We start from the raw sequence: 22,201 nt of genomic DNA, 5'->3' as shown, positions 1-22,201 counted from the left end.
CACGGGGCAAGTTCAGCAGCTCATATTACAACCTGGCTGTTGTTAACTACAGCACTACAACAGGCCAATGAACATGCTAAGGGTTGGTTCATACTTCTGTCACAGATGAATGCGTCAGGCGTAGACAGCTATAAAAGCTCTGCAGATTCACTATGTCGCAGCCTTTTTGACTGCGCAGCTGTTATTCATACTTTAACACTAGAACCGCCGGATTTTCGAACTACCTAAAACAGCCACGTGGGTCACTGTGACCCATACATTTTTAAACTGCTTCGTTATGAAAATTACATACTATCGGATACAACTGAAAAAAGTTTTATTCCTGAACATCATATCTAACATTTGCATCGCAGAAACACCATATTTAAATGGAAAATTAAACATAAAAGGCTTTATTTTGAAAATGAGCGCATATGCAGCACAACTACAAACAGTGAAAAAATATAATAAAATACACATTTCAAAAGAAACAGGTATGTGCATGTACCCGTGTACAAGTGTAAACGGATATATGTACACACAAAACTATAAAACCAAAATCATTGTTTCTAATACTACATAAAAATAAAACACTACTTCCAGTATGACTGCTGCATTGTAGTCTATGAGGAGCGTACGCGTCTACCAGCTGACTGTGTCTGCATCCAGGAGCTGTGTTGTAAACACAGACACAGTTCCATTGAACACTATTGTGTAAACTGGTACATACAAACTTGTAAAACCGAAATGTTTTTTTTTTTTCTAAAAGTAATATAAAAAAATATATATATATAAAATACGTTTCACATTAGGCACATAAGTTGTTATCCTACCTGTCATTTCAGTTTGTTGTATGCATCTGAGTGCAGCTTGCTGTAAATGACTACTTTCAAGATTAAATATTTCCTTCTGATATACAGACGTGCTCAAATTTGTTGGTACCCTTACAGCTCTTTGAAATAATGCTTCATTCCTCCTGAAAAGTGATGAAATTAAAAGCTATTTTATCATGTATACTTGCATGCCTTTGGTATGTCATAGAATAAAGCAAAGAAGCTGTGAAAAGAGATGAATTATTGCTTATTCTACAAAGATATTCTAAAATGGCCTGGACACATTTGTTGGTACCCCTTAGAAAAGATAATAAATAATTGGATTATAGTGATATTTCAAACTAATTAGTTTCTTATACATGTCTCCAATCTTGTAATCAGTCATTCAGCCTATTTAAATGGAGAAAAGTAGTCACTGTGCTGTTTGGTATCATTGTGTGCACCACACTGAACATGGACCAGAGAAAGCAAAGGAGAGAGTTGTCTGAGGAGATCAGAAAGAAAATAATAGACAAGCGTGGTAAAGGTAAAGGCTACAGGACCATCTCCAAGCAGCTTGATGTTCCTGTGACAACAGTTGCAAATATTATTAAGAATGTCCTTTGGACAGAGGAGTCAAAACTGGAGCTTTTTGGCAAGTCACATCAGCTCTAGGTTCACAGATGAAAAAAGAAAAGAACACCATACCTACAGTGAAACATGGAGGAGGCTCGGTTATGTTTTGGGGCTGCTTTGCTGCGCCTGGCACAGGGTGCCTTGAATCTGTGCAGGGCACAATGAAATCTCAAGACTATCAAGGCATTCTGGAGCGAAACGTACTGCCCAGTGTCAGAAAGCTCTGTCTCAGTCGCAGGTCATGGGTCCTCCAACAGGATAATCACCCAAAACACACAGCTAAAAGCACCCAAGAATGGATAAGAACAAAACATTGGACTATTCTGAAGTGGCCTTCTAGGAGTCCTGATCTGAATCCTATCGAACATCTATGGAAAGAGCTGAAACTTGCAGTCTGGAGAAGGCACCCATCAAACCTGAGACAGCTGGAGCAGTTTGCTCAGGAAGAGTGGGCCAAACTACCTGTTAACAGGTGCAGAAGTCTCATTGAGAGCTACAGAAAACGTTTGATTGCAGGGATTGCCTCTAAAGGTTGTGCAACAAAATATTAGGTTAGCGGTCCCATCATTTTTGTCCATGCCATTTTCATTTGTTTTCTTATTTACAATATTATGTTGAATAAAAAATCAAAAGCAAAGTCTGATTTCTATTAAATATGGAATAAACAATGGTGGATGCCAATTACTTTTGTCAGTTTCAAGTTATTTCAGAGAAAATTGTGCATTCTTCGTTTTTTGTGGAGGGGTACCAACAAATTTGAGCACGTCTGTATTTCCAGTTGCATTTGTGGAACAAAATGAAGGATTGTTGTCTCCAGGTACATTGAAAAACAAGAAACTAGGCTTTCAATGAGTTGGCATCTTGACAAATCCACAATCATAGCAATTTCTGTCTCGTAGTCAGTCTAGAAAAAAAGGCTTGGGGGGGAAAAAATAAAAATAAAAAAAACAACATGTGTGCTAGGAGGAGGGGGTGTGTCTTGTTTGCTGCATTTACAAAAATAGAATCTCTTACGTTATATTAAAAAAAGACATGTATTGTAATACATGGGTCACATTGACCCACGTGACAGTTCTAGGTAGAACTGTTTAACTTTATCAGTTTTCCGATTCTGGCTATCAAACGCCATCAGGATATTTAATTCATATATTTAGGAAAAGTAAAAAACAGACACACATACGATTTACAACGGAAGAGTAATTAACATTTTAAATGCAAAATGGGTCACACTGACCCGCATGGCGGTTCTAGTGTTAAATACAGACTGCTTTCCCCTAATTCGAAAAAAGTGTTAGTACACCCATCCTCTCAAGCAACTGCGAATCTTTTACATACATACACAGGCTACATTCTCTCCAGTCCTTTTCTAAATAATAAACACCAACACTGTTTCTATTATTTGGGCACCTCTATATTCTTTAAGTGAGGGGTTATATAAATGTGGATGTTTAACTTGTGACAGGGTCTCATGTTACGTGTGTGCGTAACCGCTGTTCAAGCAAAAAAGGTGGTCATGTGACATTACCAGCCATGGTAACGCACAGAGGACACATATAGCAAGCTGTACAAAAATACAAAATAAAACACAGTACAAAAACTACAAAACAAAAGGTGCCCCAGAGGGCAAGCGCTAGCCTTATAAATGAGGTGTCCCGCTCCAGGAACCGGCTACACTACGTAACCCTCGCTATGCATCACATGGGATCACTATCCCCTAACTAACCTACTCATGAGCCGATATTCATACAACGACTCCTGCTGCTTCATACGGCCTTGGCTGGGCATTGCCTTCACAAGCACCGCTTGCAATCTCAAGGTTTTGTAGCTGTCGTTCCTGCAGAGCGGACCCGCTCCTCCCGAGTATACGCCGCTCCCCTCTGGCACGACGTTGCAGTCACCCCGAGCCATCTCCCGCGGATGTTTTTAAACTGACAGACACTCGGTGAAGACCCGCCCACCTGCTGATTGAGGACCAGCACAGCCGATTACTTGCTGCCCTTCCCCTCAACTAAGCCTAGCAGGCAGCAAGTCTCAATCGATCGCCCGTCTGTAAACACTAATTTACACACGTGCAGGGCAATCGCCCTGCTACAGAACTTCTATTAAAAGTTCCTCGAAGTCTTGCTCCATGATGATTACCAGCGTACGACATATGCAGCAAATGTTGAAATATTTCATCATCTGACCCCATGCGATTTCAGGTCGTAGATGCATGAGAAAAGGCTGTACGACTTTCCATAAAAGATGGACATTGCAAGAGTGTGGATGACGTAATTCCATGCTGTCACACAGGGTCGTAGACCCTCGACTCCAACCAGAAATGGTCAGAGTCTGTATGAACCAGAGTCTTCATGCTCCTTCAAGACTTTGGTCCAAGTGATTAACCAACGGATGGGGTTTCGTAGGGGTTGTGCTCAAAAACATAAGATAGGGTAAACTCCTGTTGCATACAGCAAGATTCTTTACTGCGAGCTGAAGTACAAACATATGCAGTCCCGGTGCTAATTGGGCACAACAGTACAGCTCACAACAAGGAACGGATCAAACCAGTATGTAATGGGAGTCCCACAAAACAACCCTGACCATGAAACAGACAAGAGTTTTTGTTTTTTTGTCAGTCTAAAAACTGACACAAGAACATATGGAAGTAATACACTCAAGGCAGGGAAGATGGTCCCAGTGGATTGCTTAAATAACCCTAATTTTGACAAGCCACAACCACAACGCCCTATTATAAACCATATAACGGACATGAATATGAAGTACACAAAAAAAAGAACAATGCAGGATACACACTTTATAGGGCAATGTCTTGAGACTTACTTCTTAGTCCATCTGTGACTGAAGCTCAATGAAACACATTTCCTTCTTTACCGGCAATGGCAAAGGGGAAATTACATGGAATTTCCTGCATCAGAACTAAGAGTCATAAATAAGCTGCAAATTCTCAAGGGTGGCTTGATATATCTTAGCAGGCCCTGCTGCAAAAATAGTATAACATGCAGAAAAAAAAAGCCAAAGTAGGTGTGCGAAAAATAAATTGTAAAATAGACAATTTATTAAAAGTTTAAACCTTCCGCGTCAACTTTTTTTACCATGTAATTTATCATAACAAATTTCAATGAAAAAGTAGACATTTTGCATTTCAAATTTCACAGATTTTCACATCAAGTCTTCAATTAGTTGTTTACAGTGTATTTATGATATACATTATTAACTTTTTGAAAAAATGTAATCAATGCAAATAAATTACACAGGGTATTTTTAAGTAAACATTTAGTCAAATACTATAGAGTTTATGCTTTTTATTTTACTTTACTGGTTAAAAAGGGTAGCAGAATGCCCCAAATCTTCAGGGCACAGAAAGCGAACCTTTCTGAACCAAATAATTATAACTTTATTATAATTAACAAAAGACAATAGTTATGGGCTAGACTTAATACTTCTATTTCACTTTGACTCTGATAAAAGATTTGTGTAGCTGTGCAAAAAATAAATAAATAAATAGCTAACAAGGGGGTTTCTGCCGGGCTCTGCTGCTGACAGGAGAATGTTCCTGTCAGCTCCTAAAAAACAATAGCTAGAAGAAAATCTTTGGGTCCCTACCAAATCCATTCCAGCCTTAAAGAAAATAAATAGTGCAAGCTGTTAGAAATAACAATATAGCGTACAGCTTTAATTCACTGTAGCTTAACGCAACTACCAAAATTGCCAAAAAGCAGCAGGTACTAGTAGTGTAGCATTGCTTAAAGTACTCTTATAAAGATGAACAGATTTGAACAATGCACACACTTCTGTTCAGGCCTGGGAGCCTGCAACATGATCTGGACTACATAAACTTCTTGTCTCAACACATTATCCTGCAAAATACTTTCTTGTAGTATATTACACTGTACATTTATTGTCAGCCCTGTATTATTAATGCAGCCATTAAGTGGTTTGGATGCAAAAGCACATTAAAAAGTAGCAATGAAAATATTTCTTTGAAAGACGTTTTGAGTCAAAGATACTTCTCCCCTCCTCAGTAAAATAATTGTGTATAATTTCAGCCAAAGAGGAATTTTTACACCATTAACTAGCTGGCTCTCCCGAGACTCTGTGTAGCAACAACATACCACACTAGCTACAGCTACAGAGAACACACTGCATACCAGCTAAGAAGGGGAACAGTCACAGGATTTATTCCCACCAAGTGAGCTGGCACAGAAAAGTGTGTTGGTAATTAGCAAGGGGAAAAAAATGGAAAAAGCTGGAAATGGGGTACACAATATATACTGTATCGTACAGCCTGTACACGTGGTTCTTGAAGAAAATATGTGTACGTAAAGCTTTTACAAGATTTCCAGTCTCACCACAATAATCTTTCCATCAGAAGGTTGTTTGCAGTAAATGTAATCAATAAAAGGTGGTGCTTGTATGTGAAGCACGCCTAACGCACTTACTGCAAGTACAGAGTAGTTTGCTGCCATGCATGGAATAGGTCACAAAGAATGAACTCCAGCTACTTAACAATAACAGCAAATTACAACAACTATTTAAGACGGCAATTATTTCTCTACAATGAAGAAATTACTGTACTGTAGTTGAAAAAACAGTTTTGGACCTGGGATGTACTGGGGGTTGTTTCTAGTTTTACATCCTTAACACAAGTGTACGTCAGTTCATATTCCGTGCAACAGAGCACTGTACATATTCCCCCTCAAAAACATTCCTTTATTGCTTCCGTTTGAAATTTCACAATGATGTTCTTTATAAACCAACAGAACTGCAGGGCAAAACCAACGATGGAAACGACTTTCAAGCTACTGTCTACACACAAAAAAAAGGAACCATCTCTTTCTGCTCTCAACTGTCACCAACGTATGTTTCTTTATCAAGCAAGAGAGTTTCTCTATAGACATAATGGAATTCTGATTTCACGAAATTCAGTTGCAAATAGGGGTAGATTATTATCTGATATTACAAAGCGATCCACTACGATTAAAGCTAAACCTACTTGACTTACTGAGCAAATCGCTTGTGGGGACTGTAAGAGGTCAAATTTAATCAAACTCATTGCATATGGTTGACTATGCTGTTCTTAATCTCATTAAATTCAAAATCCAGGAGGCCACCTCTTAACAGTTATCACAATAACCCAAGGCTTTCTTTTACATGCAAGAAGACCATTGATATGTTGTGTCTTTTACCACAGAATGAAGTCTTAAGTACGCCAAAAACTGCACACTACCTAAAAAAAAAAAAGTTATAAAACGTTATAGAAAATTCTTAAGCAGTTGCTACTGCTAGTATTGGAAACGCTGATATTACTTTAAATAAGTTCAAACAAACTGCTATGTAAAATACTATCCTGTCAAGGTATTCAAGCAATTATTAATTTAGTAATAAAACAGGAGGTGCTAAGCTAGTCTGGATAAACCACACAAGAAGAGAGATGTAACAATGAAGTTTAAAACAGCAGGTGTCCTATGTACATGCATTGCTGACAAATTACTGGAATGCCAAGGGTAGCTGACCTATTGCTTTAAGTGGGTGTGTTACTGTGACACTGTCAAATCAGAACTCATGTCTCGAACACTAGCTGCTGCCCAAATGTGACCCATTCCTGAACACACAGCACTAAAAACATGAAATGGGTCCAAATAACACAATTAAAACCTGGTCATCAACTTGTATGTCTGTCCTGCATAACCGGTCACATGTGTGCATCTTAAACCTGGTCTGTCCTAATTAATATTACAAGAATATAATTTAATGCATTTGCTGGTTGGAATACAGCATGTCGGACACTTCCAGAAGTCAGCTTAGTTTTATATTAAAGAGTATGTTTATCATGATATTGTTCAGTAGTAAATTTCAATACTTGTTTGTTTTTTCATCCCAGACTTTTAAATCACAAACCTCAATTCAGTTTTTCTGCTTTACTTTTATTAATTTAATTGCTTGAGTCAGGAGTGAACTAACATTATTATTATTATTATTATTATTATTATTTATTTCTTAGCAGACGCCCTTATCCAGGGCGACTTACAATCGTAAGCAAATACATTTCAAGTGTTACAATACAAGTAATACAATAAGAGCAAGAAATACAATAACTTTTGTTCAAGCAAAGTACAAGTGTGACAAACCACAATTCAATAATACAGCAGATAATAGTGATAGTTACATCAGGATGTGATTAAATACAAAGTACTACAGGTTAAACACTTGGCAGATTACAGTATTCTGAAGTACAGGATTAAATGCAGTAAAATAGGGGGCAGATAAGGCACATTTACATGAAGGGTGATAGTGTCCCAGGATACAAACAGAGGAGTTCTACAGGTGCTGTTTGAAGAGGTGAGTCTTAAGGAGGTGCCGGAATGTGGTCAGGGACTGGGCAGTCCTGACATCTGTAGGAAGGTCATTCCACCACTGCGGAGCAAGGGTGGAGAAGGAGCGGGCTCTGGAGGCAGGGGAGCGTAGCGGAGGTAGAGCTAGTCTTCTAGTGCAGGCGGAGCGGAGAGGTCGAGTGGGGGTGTAGGGAGAGATGAGGGTCTGGAGGTAGCTGGGTGCAGTCTGGTCAAGGCATCTGTAGGCTAGTACAAGAGTCTTGAACTGGATGCGAGCGGTGATCGGGAGTCAGTGGAGCGAGCGGAGTAGTGGAGTAGTGTGGGCGAAGCGAGGCAGCGAGAACACCAGGCGGGCAGCAGAGTTCTGGATGAGCTGAAGCGGACGGGTGGTGGACGCAGGGAGGCCAGCCAGGAGGGAGTTGCAGTAGTCTAGGCGGGAGAGTACCAGGGCCTGGACCAGGAGCTGGGTAGCATAGTTGGTGAGGAAGGGTCAGATTCTTCGGATGTTGCTCAGGAAGAATCGGCAAGTGCGTGCCAGAGTGGAGATGTGCTGGGAATAAGAGAGGCAGGGGTCCAGGGTGACTCCAAGGTTCTTAGCTGAGTGGAGGGAGAGATCTAGGAGGAGAACCAGGCCAGAGCAGTGCCAGAGATCCCCAGGTCAGCAAGAGATGATAGTAGAATAGAGTGATCAAGTGTCAAAGGCAGCAGAGAGGTCGAGGAGAATTAGGACAGAGGAGAGAGAGGCAGCTCGGGCACACTTAAGTGAGTTGGTGACAGACAGGAGGGCGGTTTCAGTGGAGTGAGCAGAGCGGAAGACAGATTGGAGAGGGTCAAGCAGAGAGTGGTTGGACAGGAAAGCAGAGAGCTGGCGGTGTACAGTCCGCTCGAGGGTTTTGGAGAGGAAGGGTAGGAGGGAGACAGGATGGTAGCTCTGGAGGGAGGTGGGGTCGAGGGTAGGTTTTTTGAGGAGGGGAGTGATAGAGGCTTTTTTGAAGGCAGAGGGAAAGATACCAGAAAGTAGAGAGGTGTTGAGGAGGGAGGAGATGAAGGGGAGTAGAGCAGGAGCAGCAGCTTGAAAGAGGTGAGTGACTGAATAAATTGTGAAGGAAACATTAAAAAGGTCACAACTAGCCCTGGAAGCAGAAGACCATTATATCTACAGTATTTATAACACTTGTATATGTGTGGTGTAAGAACAAAAGCTTCCATATAACCTGATTATAACTGTCAACAGGTAACTTTTTCTGTGGTTACCATTTAAGTCTGGGCTTCTTTTTGCTACATACTTAAGAATCCCTGCAGTGTAGGCTTATACACAGGCAATAAAAATGTGCATTATAAATATCATATGGGAGATATTGAAATTGAAGAAGGGAACTATGAAAAAGACCTACAGAGTTTATGTTGACTCAGAAATGTCTTCATATAGACAATGTGGGGAAGCTATAAAAAAGGCCAACAAGATGCTCGGATATATTGTGAGAAGTGTTGAATTTAAATCAAGGGAAGTAATGTTAAAACTTTACAATACATTAGTAAGACCTCACCTACAATATTGTGTTCAGTTCTGGTCACCTCGTTACAAAAAGGATATTGCTGCTCTAGAAAGAGTGCAAAGAAGAGCAACCCGAATTATCCCGGGTTTAAAAGGCATGTTGTATGCAGACAGGCTAGAAGAACTGAATCTATTCAGTCTTGAACAAAGACTACGCAGCGATCTGATTCAAGCATTCAAAATCCTAAAAGGTATAGACAATGTCGACCCAGGGGACTTTTTTGTCCTGAAAAAAGAAACAAGGACCAGGGGTCACAAATGGAGATTAGATAAAGGGGCATTCAGAACAGAAAATAGGAGGCACTTTTTTACACAGAATTGTAAGGGTCTGGAACCAACTCCCCAGTAATGTTGTTGAAGCAGACACCCTGGGATCCTTCAAGAAGCTGCTTGATGAGATTCTGGGATCAATAAGCTACTAACAACCAAACGAGCAAGATGGGCTGAATGGCCTCCTCTCGTTTGTAAACTTTCTTATGTTCTTATGCTCTTATATTTAGGGGCTGTAAAATGACCTTTGGGGTTTAAAGCTGTTGCACTCAAATTGAGAATATGTCCTATTCTCTGGCTGGCTGAACCATTTACTGTTAGAAATAAAGTCAGATTATCAAATCAACCATAATCAATTCTAAAATTGTCTACAGCAGAGCTTTATATAGTGTATGATCTATAGACACAAACAAAAAAATAACATACATTTCTTAATATTGACCAGTAAATTACATAATTTTCCTGGTTCTTATTAAATTACAATTCAGAAATGGGACGACACAAGGTGAAAAAATAAAAATTTCTAACTTGAATTAACAATTTGATCTCTCTCTACATGTAACATTATATATATATATATATATATATATATATATATATATATATATATATATATATATATATATATATATATATATATATTAGACACACACACACACACACAGTTGTAGTCAAAAGTTTACATTCTCCAATGAAAATGTATAATTTCTAGAAATCTCAAAGAATTTTAGGAAAAATCAAAAACAAAGAATTTTAGGAAAAATCTTTTGTAGCAAAAGGTTTGCTTTTGTGGATGAGGAAAAAAGTTATAAGAACTAGAGGTCTACAATTATTTATTTCAGCAATTTTTTTTGCGAAACTCCAAAAATGCTACTTCAAAAGATGCTATAATAGTATTGTCTACAAGGTGCTAGGAATTTCAATATGATAATGCAGAACCTAATTCTAGAAAAGTCTAGAAAATGCTGGATTGTAGGTGAACATTCTTAGAGAGTATAAAAGGGTTAGGCATAGGATGACTGCTGTTATTACCAATAAGTCAATATGGGAAAGTAAAGAGCTATCTGAAGACCTTAGGCAGAAAATTACTTATTGTCATAAAGCTGGAGAAGGATATAAGAAGATTTCCAAGAATTTGAGTATCCCAATTTCAATACTTGTTTCTGTTATCAAGAAGTACAAGACTCATGGTACTGTGACAACGCTCCCTCCGTCTGGAAGAAAGAAGGTTCTTTCACCAAGAACAAGTAGAAGAATTGTGAGGAAGGTTAATAACAATCCAAGATTGACTGCCAAAGATATTCAAAGTGAATTGGCTGCAAGTGGGACTGGGGTTTCCATTTCAACGATAGGTCGAGTATTGCATGATGAAGGTCTCAATGGTCGCAGGCCAAGGAAAAGGCCACTCATAGGCAAACGTCAGAAGGACAATCGCTTAAAAGTTTGCTAAACAGCATTTGAATAATGGATACGAGTTCTGGTCAAAGGTTTTGTGGAGTGATGAAACAAACAAACAAAAAAAAGTATATGGTCAGGCTGATAGTCGTTACATTTGGAGAAAGTCTGGTGAGGCGTACAAAGAAAAGAACACCATACCTACTGTCAAGCATGGAGGTGGTAATATTTTTTTTTTATTATTATTATTATTATTATTATTAATTTCTTAGCAGACGCCCTTATCCAGGGTGACTTACAATTGTTACAAGATGTCCTTCTATGGGGCTGATTTTCCTCTATTGGCACAGGAAATATAGTTCCAATACATGGTAAAATGGATTCCATAGCATACCAAAAGATGTTGACCAATCTGAAACCCTCCGCTACAAAACATGGTTTAAAAGCGCAAAGAGAAGTCCTCAGAATTTGAATTAACTGGAATACTGGAACGGTCAAAAATCACTAACGAATCATGCCAAAAGCTCACTGACAAATAACCTAATTGTCTAGAAAAGGTTATTATTGCTAAAGGTGCCTCAACAAGCTATTAATTTCATTTTCCTTGTCAGGGTATGAATACTTTTGAATTAGCATTTTTGGAGTTTTGAAAACAAATTGCTTAAATAAATAAATTATATACATCTATTTCTTGTAACTTTTTTCCTTGTCCACAAAAGCAAAACTTTTGCTACAAAGATTTTTCCTATAATTATTTGTTTTCAAGAAATGTCTATAAATTATAAATTTCCATTAGGGTACAGTATGTAAACTTTTGACTACAACTGTGTGTGTGTGTGTGTGTGTGTGTGTGTGTGTCACCGTCAAAACATTCATAAACGGCAAAACTGCTTTTTGTTATTGAAAGTTGTTTGACATTCATATTAACAAGCAAACTATGTGCTTCTTAGTTTCCAGTAACCCAATGTATAAAGCGAGCTATATATAAAGTATATAGCTCGCTTTATACATCGCAGTATCCAAAACCTATGTCTGATAAAGAGGAAAAAAGAAGAACCCAAAACCCCTCCCCTACGACTGCCTCAGCCTGGGCACAAACGCAGCACGACTGTATCTTTATTAACAATGCGAACTATTTACATTTTCTTATCTACGGTTATGCTGTTTGAGAACTGTTGTATTTAGCTCCGCGACAACATGTCACAAATGCTCGTTAATCTACAAAGCATAATACTAGATATTGTTATTGTATCAATAAGGTAGGACAACTTCGACAGAAGCAACATTTTCACTGTCCATTCAACATACTGCGTGCGTTGTTATTTGGTGCATATGACGCTACATTTAGCAGTCACGTGACGTAGAATTAGAGGGAACCCGTTATGTTGTAAAACAACACTAAATAAATAAATAAAACACACCAGCCTGTGGATAAATCAGTAAATATAAATTTGTCACATTTCCATGCATTACTTCAGACACCGCTTGGACAAAAATAAACACAACATCCACACAAAAAAACAATGAAATAAACATTTCCACTCCTGTCCTTGCAAAACACCAGTTTCGATACGAAATCTCAAACGGGAACTCAATCAATCTGAGGGTTTAATGCTGCAGACTTAATCTAGGATTCCATTTTTCTATAACTTCACCAGGGGTAAACCGTTATCGTCAGCCTTTGCTGCGGTGCAGTCCTTCCTTTTCTGAAACCGCTATTTTTAGACAGACAGCCCTTGCAAGATCTGCACTTTACTTGTACTGTACTATTGGTTCAGTCCAAAAGCCCCTTAATTGCTTTCATCTCATCGTTACGTTAACAAGTGAAAATGACAGGAGAAAAACACAGTACTCTACGCATAATTAAAAAAAAAACACACATAAAAAAAAATCAAGTACATGAGTAGAGGCATAGCAAAATATATTATCCACATTCATACTGCATCGTTTTATATAGCGCCAGTAAAATAAAAATACAAAAAAACAAAACAAAAAAATATATTATGATTGTTATGTAATACACTGCATTTCCTCATTTTGCTGCAGTCCTTCCTGCTCAGCTAAACCACCCAACGCAGCAACGCACCAATTTACCTGTAGGCGCGCTCCCCTCGCACCGTATGTTTTCTGAAAGGGATAACGTTGGTACCGTTGTCCGGGATAATGTCGTTGTTGTTCTCGCCATTTGGGGACAGTGCTTGGGTGGGACCAGGCATTGGAGCTCTCCCAAACGTAACAGATTTCTGTTCACTTTATGCGGCGAAAGGAGGCTGCGTCTGTGTTCCTGCCTCTGCTTGCTTGTTTGCTTGCTTGCTTGCTTGCTTCTTCAACACACAGCTCTCGCTTTCTGCTCCGTGACGTCAAGCGCAGCCCTGGAGAGGAGCAGCATCCTGGTCACATGGCACGAGGTCTTTGTCATGGCAACCGGCTAACTCATCCGTTACATACAGCAATCCCACACAAACAATCCTCAGATGAACGCAGCCGCCTGTCCACTCTGATGTATCATAACACAATCTAATTGGAGGCAGGTCTAGTAGTAGTCTGCTACATCTGGAGCATATCCCCCCACCCCCCTGTCAGTCCTCCAGCCCCCCTCCTCCTCCCCTTGCTTTAACCATTTTCCCTTTGTCACTTCCTTTGAAACCCTGAGAATTCTTAACCTGCAGCTGCATTCACAATAGCCTTGTACAAACCATGCTAGGGACATCTGAACAAAACCCACAACCGCCATCATATACGTGCAGTTTATGCAATTATTGAAGACGGTTTGATAAGACACACTCAACCCGGACTAACAACTGCAGTCACCTTGGCAAGTATTTTGAGAGATGACTAACGTAGCACTGCCAAGTACAGTACATCAAGTATAGAATTGTAACAGCATTTTTCTTGCTGTACCAGATTTTGAGTTTATTTAGAATGAATGGAGTTTCTATGGCTCTGATAATGCAGATGAAATCCTCTTCTGTTTGTGCAGAAACAACACTAGGCTAAACCATAGCTTAAAATGGAAACAGAATCAGAAAAACCAAAACTTGCACACTCACACACATAAAAAGATGCATCAATTCATACAATTTGATCACAGTAGAGGATATTCATTTTGCTCGTACGCTTATTAACCCCTTGCATATCCCTTGAGACAAGGAGCAGGATGTACCTTCTGTATGTGCAAGTCCACTTTAGAGTTCTCTTTAAAAGGTATGCAGTGTCCACATATTGAAATTACTTTTTTCCATGTGTTCAGTAGACTTAGGGAATGGTGATTTACATTTTTTTTATGATACAGATTGTTTCTAATTATTTCTGTGTCGAGAAATACATTACAAACCATATCAAGTCAAGCAATGTACAGTACCAAATTTGTACAGGTCTTTGGTACCAGGGAACATTTCAGTTGTCAGTGGCTCCAAAATAACATTACTGTAATGTATGAAAGGAGATTACAGTAAAGACATTAAAACAAGGGTGGAGTGAATCTGTAAAAAAAAAAAAAAAAACATGCCTTTCTGAGCAATTGTCACTGGGATACGGAAAAACTCAAACGTGGCCACACGTCTCAGACTTTCCGTGAACTGCAGTTTTGTTTGAACTTAGTGAGCTGTTAGTGCCCCACCCATTAATACCAGGCATTGCTGCTATTGGGCAAACACTATTTTCTTACGGAAACCTAATAAATAGAGACTGTGGCGTTATAACAGATATTAGGAATACATGACTTTAATTAACAGAAATAAGGCACCAATGAATAGGTCATTCTTAACTTTAAACACTCAAGATATACACTAGAAGCATCAAACAGAAACATTGAAATAAAATCAAACAAAGGTTTAACAAGAAGCCTTTGCAATAACACTAAAGACAGACAAAGACTTCTCATTAAAACATTTGGAAATTAATAAGTAACTATGCAATGTAGGCAATGTGCCCTCTTTAGAAAAAGACTTGAGACCCTGTTTATATGTCAGAGTGTGTGGCATCTTGTGACATTCTGTATGCATTCTGCAGTTAATCAAATAGGTCATTAATGGTTTGTAGCAGTTATTTCTGTAGTGACATTTACCACTGTAGTGCAAGATACTTTCTATGTTATTTCACCCTTCCTAACACAGTGTTGCAAAAGTTGTAATAGCATTTTGAATACAAAAATGTAATAAAAACAGAATGCTTGGCACAGCCAACTCTTACACTGAAATGGAACAAAGATGTAAATCTTAACAGCCAGATGCAGAATAAAATGTAATTAAAAAACAGCCAGTATTGCCTAGTATATAAATATTTTTTAAAAGTGTCCAATAAATGTGGGCAAACTAGGCCCTTGACAGAGGTTATTGATTTGTCCTCTGAATAAGTATCTACACATTATCTGGACATAAATCTTTTTCCAGTAAAAAGGAGTTTACGATAAGGATGTCTTGTTATTTGATTAACATTACAGATGAAGGAGTTTAAATATGTTTTTATTTTATTGTCCAATTAATATGAATAGGTGAGGAAAATATTTAAATATCCCATGGGAGAAGTTAGACAACAAGCAGTGGAAGGGTTGAAGAGCATAGACAGCAGCGCTTTACCTGGCAAACAAACTCTGGTGCTTTCAGTTTGGTCTACTGCTGAGGCTGCTGTGGTCTCTGAATGTGTACAAGGTTTCTTTGACAACAGTAGAGAAGCTGGAAACTTTAATCAGTTCATACGCCAGGAAATGCTTGGGAGTTCCACACTGCTTCAGCAGAGTCTCCGCTCTAACCGAGGAGTTTAAGTGCGCCAAGGTCCGACTGGAAATGACATTAGTAGAGTCACGCGACAAATACGTAAGGGAGGCAGCACATGTGTTGAAAACTGGAAGAAAGTGGGCGGCAAAGAAAGCCGTGGAAGATGCAAAGGCTATACTTTCAATTGGTGATATCATGGGGCAAGTTCAGCATGGAAGAAGGGGTCTTGGTCTCAATTCAGTTCCTCCTACATGGCACAAGGCAGCCCCAGCTCAACGGAGGAAGCTGGTAGTCAACGAGGTGTAAAAGGCAGTTTCCCAGGCCAAGCAGGGAGAATGGATGAGATTAGAGAGCATGGAAGAACGCAAGATTGGCTGGCAAGACCTATGGACAATGGAACAGAGCAAGCTCAGTTTCCTCATCAGGTCAACATATGATGTTCTCCCATCACCACAGAACCTAAACCTCTGGGTAGGAGAGGATCCCTCATGTCCTTTGTGTTCATCACATGCAACATTAAGGCACATTTTGACGGGATGTAAGGTGGGTCTTAGCCAAGGACGGTTTACTTGGCACCATGACCAGGTGCTGCGATGTTTGGCCTTAGCAATGGAAGACAAGCGTAACATGACCAATAAGTTGCCACCAGTTCCATCAAAACATTACACACAAAAGACAACATTCCTCCGCCCAGGTGAGCAACTGCTAAGAAAAGGTGCCCACTTGATGACCCTAGAGATGTACCCTACTTAGCTCAATCCAGACAGTTGTCATGCTGATGCGCTGGGGATACCGCACTGTGGTTGTTCCCTGGAGCCAGCATCACAGCCGTTGTGTGTGCCGATGCCCTGGGGAGGCAAAATAAGCTGATCCCTGGAGCCAGCATTACAATTCAGCCATCAACACCAGGCAGAAGGATATCTACATCATCAGATAGAAGGAAACGCAAATGGATGGAGACTCAGATGGATCATATTAGTTTACTGTAAAGCTACGTCTTAGTTGGTGCTTATCTTGGCAAGAGCCGAGTTCAAATCAACATGAAGTTTTAACACCTACTCTCATGTAATGGAAATCATCTATGCATTAGAAACAATTATTCTGCTTAAATGTAAAGCACTTCAATAGCACCTGGCGGAAAGAGATCAGTTAATGCAAAGCTGCTCTGTAGATGTTTCCAGTTAGTCAGTTAGGAGCCCCTGATGTTCTTAGTTAGTTTTTCAATGGATGAATCGATATCCTGCGGGTTGCATCCGAAATAGAGGGTTTCTGTACAGTATGTACCCTGGTTCTTGAGGTGCCCTGTTCAGACAACACATACATAGACAAAACTTACCCTGAAGGTATGACCAAGTTATTCTGAGACATGACTTATGTAGTTACAACTGTTTTCCAGTTTCATTAATAAAACGCACAGTGTGAACAGCATTCTCCTGAGGCCGATATGCCCCCTGCTGACAGCCTGGCCACACAGTCTGAATGGATAACATTAAACAGAAATTCTACACACAGTACATTACAGTATACAGCAAGACTACCACTGCAGTGCATTGTAGGAAAATGTCCCCTCCCCCCAGCCCCCAAAAAACGGAACTGTATTTCGTTGCTACATGCCCCTGTGCTACACCAGTGCCTTACAGTACATACAGCCAATGTCTTGGCTCCTAACCGAAGTCAAGACACTTAATTATTATTAATACAGCATTCACCGAGTATGGCTTGCATGAGTCCTTAATCCAAAGAAAACATAATATTGAAGCTGAACATGTATGAATTAAAATTTGTATTTTTTTTTTTTTTTTTTAATGTACGTTACTTGGAAAAGAATTGCTGGCATCAGGATAAAGTTTACAGCTGATCTCATTCGGCCCAGACTATAGGACATTTCTGTGTGCCCAAGAGATTTGTAAGACACATTTTTCCGAATGTATCTTTAAAAAGGAATTTGTACATACGTTTCTACAAAGTGGCTGTTTACTGTATTCGGTATAAGCAGGAATGGCACATACCTTAACACGGGTTGTTCCATGGCATATATTAGGTCCAAACTCATAGATATGAATACTATATAACATTTGTGTCAATTGACTGCATTCTACTTTAGTCATCTGTGTACAGTATCCACCACTTACACCGTCTAGGGTTATTTTGGGCAGCCGTTTACATTGGGCAAATAGCGTTTGCCATTCCCATTGATTTCAAGAACAAAGACATCATTTATACCGTGTTAAGCATGCCGTATAAACTCAGCTGTTTTGATCTTGTTAAGTACCATAACAGATTTCAATGACAAAACGCACTGCTTATACTGTAGTAATCGCTGTTATTAATCCACAAATCAGCTGTTTTTACCTCGTTGCCTTGCATTCACATATATTTCAATACAAAAGGCAACACTTTACTGTAGTAAAAGCTTGACAGGTCGATGAATTAGCTGTTTGCACCTCGTTACTGAGCAATTACCTCTACTGTACCTTGGCTATTTAATCCCTGTACGCAGTGTCGGATTTACAGTTTGAAAAAACAGCTCTGACTGCAACAGCAAGCAAGCATGGCTGGAAAGAGAAAAGCGATGAGCATCAGCACAAAACTTCAGTGCAAATAAAATGTCTCTGTTAGATGCTGTGTGCTCGCTAAAGCATGCTTGGAACTCTGTCAGTCAGCAAACAATGCAACGTTGCTTCAAAAAAGCTGGGGTTTCTGTAGAGGAGAGTGCTGACGAAAATAAAAAACAAAACTCTGACACCACCACAGGGATGCCAGAGGAAGAATACTCATCTGTGTCACCTTGGTGACCAGGACACTCCGCTTGAAACAGACACCGATGAAGTAAACATGCGTGCTACACTTAACACTGTGGTGTGCTATGGAGCTGCATCCAGAAAACGCTGACAGTTTCTGTCCATACTTGCAAAACTGTCCAGATGCATGTCACAAAGTTCTATGCAGGAAACAATTTGCAGTAATGTAGCCTACCTGTACTGTACATCTCTGCATTTTTTTGCACTTACTTTTTATTACATACATAGGTTTTAATTATATTTATATATATATATATATATATATATATATATATATATATATATATATATATATAGATATACAGACGTGCTCAGATTTGTTGGTACCCTTACAGCTCATTGAAATAATGCTTCATTCCTCCTGAAAAGTGATGAAATTAAAAGCTATTTTATCATGTATACTTGCATGCCTTTGGTATGTCATAGATTAAAGCAAAGAAGCTGTGAAAAGAGATGAATTATTGCTTATTCTACAAAGATATTCTAAAATGGCCTGGACACATTTGTTGGTACCCCTTAGAAAAGATAATAAATAATTGGATTATAGTGATATTTCAAACTAATTAGTTTCTTTAATTAGTATCACACATGTCTCCAATCTTGTAATCAGTCATTCAGCCTATTTAAATGGAGAAAAGTAGTCACTGTGCTGTTTGGTATCATTGTGTGCACCACACTGAACATGGACCAGAGAAAGCAAAGGAGAGAGTTGTCTGAGGAGATCAGAAAGAAAATAATAGACAAGCGTGGTAAAGGTAAAGGCTACAAGACCATCTCCAAGCAGCTTGATGTTCCTGTGACAACAGTTGCAAATATTATTAAGAAGTTTAAGGTCCATGGAACTGTAGCCAACCTCCCTGGGCGCGGCCGCAAGAGGAAAATCGACCCCAGATTGAACAGAAGGATAGTGCGAATGGTAGAAAAAGAACCAAGGATAACTGCCAAAGAGATACAAGCTGAACTCCAAGGTGAAGGTACGTCAGTTTCTGATCGCACCATCCGTCGCTTTTTGAGCGAAAGTGGGCTCCATGGAAAAAGACCCAGGAGGACTCCACTTTTGACAGAAAAACATAAAAAAGCCAGACTGGAATTTGCTAAAATGCATATTGACAAGCCACAATCCTTCTGGGAGAATGTCCTTTGGACAGATGAGTCAAAACTGGAGCTTTTTGGCAAGTCACATCAGCTCTAGGTTCACAGACGAAAAAATGAAGCTTTCAAAGAAAAGAACACCATACCTACAGTGAAACATGGAGGAGGCTCGGTTATGTTTTGGGGCTGCTTTGCTGCGCCTGGCACAGGGTGCCTTGAATCTGTGCAGGGCACAATGAAATCTCAAGACTATCAAGGCATTCTGGAGCGAAACGTACTGCCCAGTGTCAGAAAGCTCTGTCTCAGTCGCAGGTCATGGGTCCTCCAACAGGATAATCACCCAAAACACACAGCTAAAAGCACCCAAGAATGGATAAGAACAAAACATTGGACTATTCTGAAGTGGCCTTCTATGAGTCCTGATCTGAATCCTATCAAACATCTATGGAAAGAGCTGAAACTTGCAGTCTAGAGAAGGCACCCATCAAACCTGAGACAGCTGGAGCAGTTTGCTCAGGAAGAGTGGGCCAAACTACCTGTTAACAGGTGCAGAAGTCTCACTGAGAGCTACAGAAAACGTTTGATTGCAGTGATTGCCTCTAAAGGTTGTGCAACAAAATATTAGGTTAGCGGTCCCATCATCGGTCCCATCATTGGGGAACATTTTGAATGTCAGGTTATTGTGTGGGTTTATACTGTCCATCGCTTGCTGTGGGCGAATCACGTTAACACAAACACGCCCCTTCTAAGCAGTGGCAACTGTACTATAGTAGCAGAAAGTATACCATGACAGTGAGCAGTTTTTTATACATGACATCTTCAATGGCAGTTTTATCTGTAGGGAGACATGTTTTCCCCTCTTGAAACCTGCTTGTTGTACTTGTCACTCTTAATAAAACAGGCATGACACTGCTTCTGCAATATTTGCAACTGAGGATAACCTTCAGAGCAGCAGAGCATGGTTGTCAGTGAATTTATTTTAGTCCTTCTGCCAACAGATGTCACTATTGAGTATGTTTAGAAGTGCCTGAGGTGTCCTACTGTACTTAAAATACTGCTTTAGTCAGTTTTATAAAATTCACATTTCCAACGACATGCACCTACTTGGATAAAGTAGATACCGGTAATGTACGATTTACATCTGTCTAGTTTCTCTTCTGAAGTTCATTTATAATTGACTGCTTTTACATAAGGTTTAAAAATAAACAAACACAAACATACATTAGTGTTGTTTTTTGTTAGCATCAGTACATAATTTACTGCAACCCTAATGTGACAAGCTGGCTTTAGTGGATACGTCAGACCAGAAAGGAGTACACAGACAGACGGTAGCTGGTGGTGAATCTGAGACGCTGTTGCGCTCAGTGAGTTTATTGTAAAATAAAAGGTTTAAACAGAAAACAGGACACGGCACTTGCGGCCAAAATAAACAGACAAACAAAACGAACAGACACTAACAAACAGGGACGAACACTAAACAAACACGTACCACGTAGCAATTGCTTCTTTTTATACTTTTTACCTCCTCTCTCTCCCGTTCCTTCGCCCTGAACACACAACCCCGAGTGAATTAAATGTGCATCTATATGTGCTGAGATTCAATTACCAATTAATTATTCACTTGAATCCCAGCACGTGAACTAATCTGTGAAATCCCCATGTTCGCATATTAAAGTACTTTAAATGCACGTGCCTAAATACAATTAACATTTTAAATAACTCGTGCTGCACACACCCATTTATATCCCATGCAGCCATATCTATACACCAACATTAACACACCACACGCAACATACAACACAGAAATGCACACAGGGGCAGGACACATTGCCACACTAATTATGTGCAAATTGAATAGAAGGATTTATGACATGTTAATATACTTTCTTTAAAATCGCATGAAAAATAATCAAAACCAGAAACAATTATAACAGTCAAGAGGCCACTATGCCTATGCCATCAAGCTCTTTACTCCATCTGTGCAATGTGAACCATTTCACTGAAAGGAAAAGAATTGTTACAAACTAGAATAAATAAATAAAATATGTTCTTACCTTTTTCATCCAGTGCAAAGGAGGATTTTTTACTTGTTCGTCACTGACCTAATGATAGAAAAATATATATATAGCTCAGTAAGTGGAGAGAAATAAAAAGAATGTATTTATGGTTGAGGGGGTGATAAAGCTGGTTAGAAGTGAAAAGGCACTCTGTGACAGCAGCCCTATTCAACCATTAAAGACAACAGCAGCCTGTTTAGAGACAGCTTTGCAAAAAACAGATGCGACTCCCATGACTGCAATTTGAGGTGGCACCACAGTACCAATATTATAGTTGATCACTGTTTCCTTAAACGGTTACTTTTCTGTCCCATTCACTCTGTTTAAGCAGGGTGGTCTCTGCAGGGGCACTCTACAGATAGCCTTTGTTTAGACTCTTACTGTTTTTTTTGTGGTTAGATAATAAACAGATGATTTTTTTAGGGGTCAAGTATAGCGTACACTCTGTATTGTTTAAAAGGGGCACATTATTGTACCTCTGCTGTATCCCACGTTGCAATATATTTTTCAACAAATTCCTGACTGTTTTGATATTTATATTCCCACAAATCAGA

General features: G+C 39.4%; 1 protein-coding gene across 3 annotated transcripts in view; it reads right to left on the bottom strand.

Annotated features, from left to right (window-relative positions):
- The window catches only part of LOC117400421 (microtubule-associated protein RP/EB family member 2-like), a 50,698-nt gene that overhangs the window by 25,117 nt on the left and 3,380 nt on the right, over positions 1-22,201 (bottom strand). For 2 of the 3 annotated variants that reach the window (XM_034000365.3, XM_059022115.1), the window contains exon 2: positions 21,645-21,692. Coding sequence is in view for 1 of the 3 variants with exons in the window: in XM_034000364.3 (XP_033856255.1) it covers positions 13,077-13,198 (122 nt within the window). In the remaining 2 variants the exon portion in view is untranslated. Of the gene's footprint in view, positions 1-13,076; positions 13,355-21,644; positions 21,693-22,201 lie in introns of those variants that run through there. The other variant, XM_034000364.3, reaches the window with a different exon arrangement.

The sequence above is a fragment of the Acipenser ruthenus genome, chromosome 4, assembly GCF_902713425.1.
Source record: "Acipenser ruthenus chromosome 4, fAciRut3.2 maternal haplotype, whole genome shotgun sequence".
Lineage (NCBI taxonomy): Eukaryota > Metazoa > Chordata > Actinopteri > Acipenseriformes > Acipenseridae > Acipenser > Acipenser ruthenus.
This window is presented reverse-complemented; position numbering and strand designations above follow the sequence as displayed.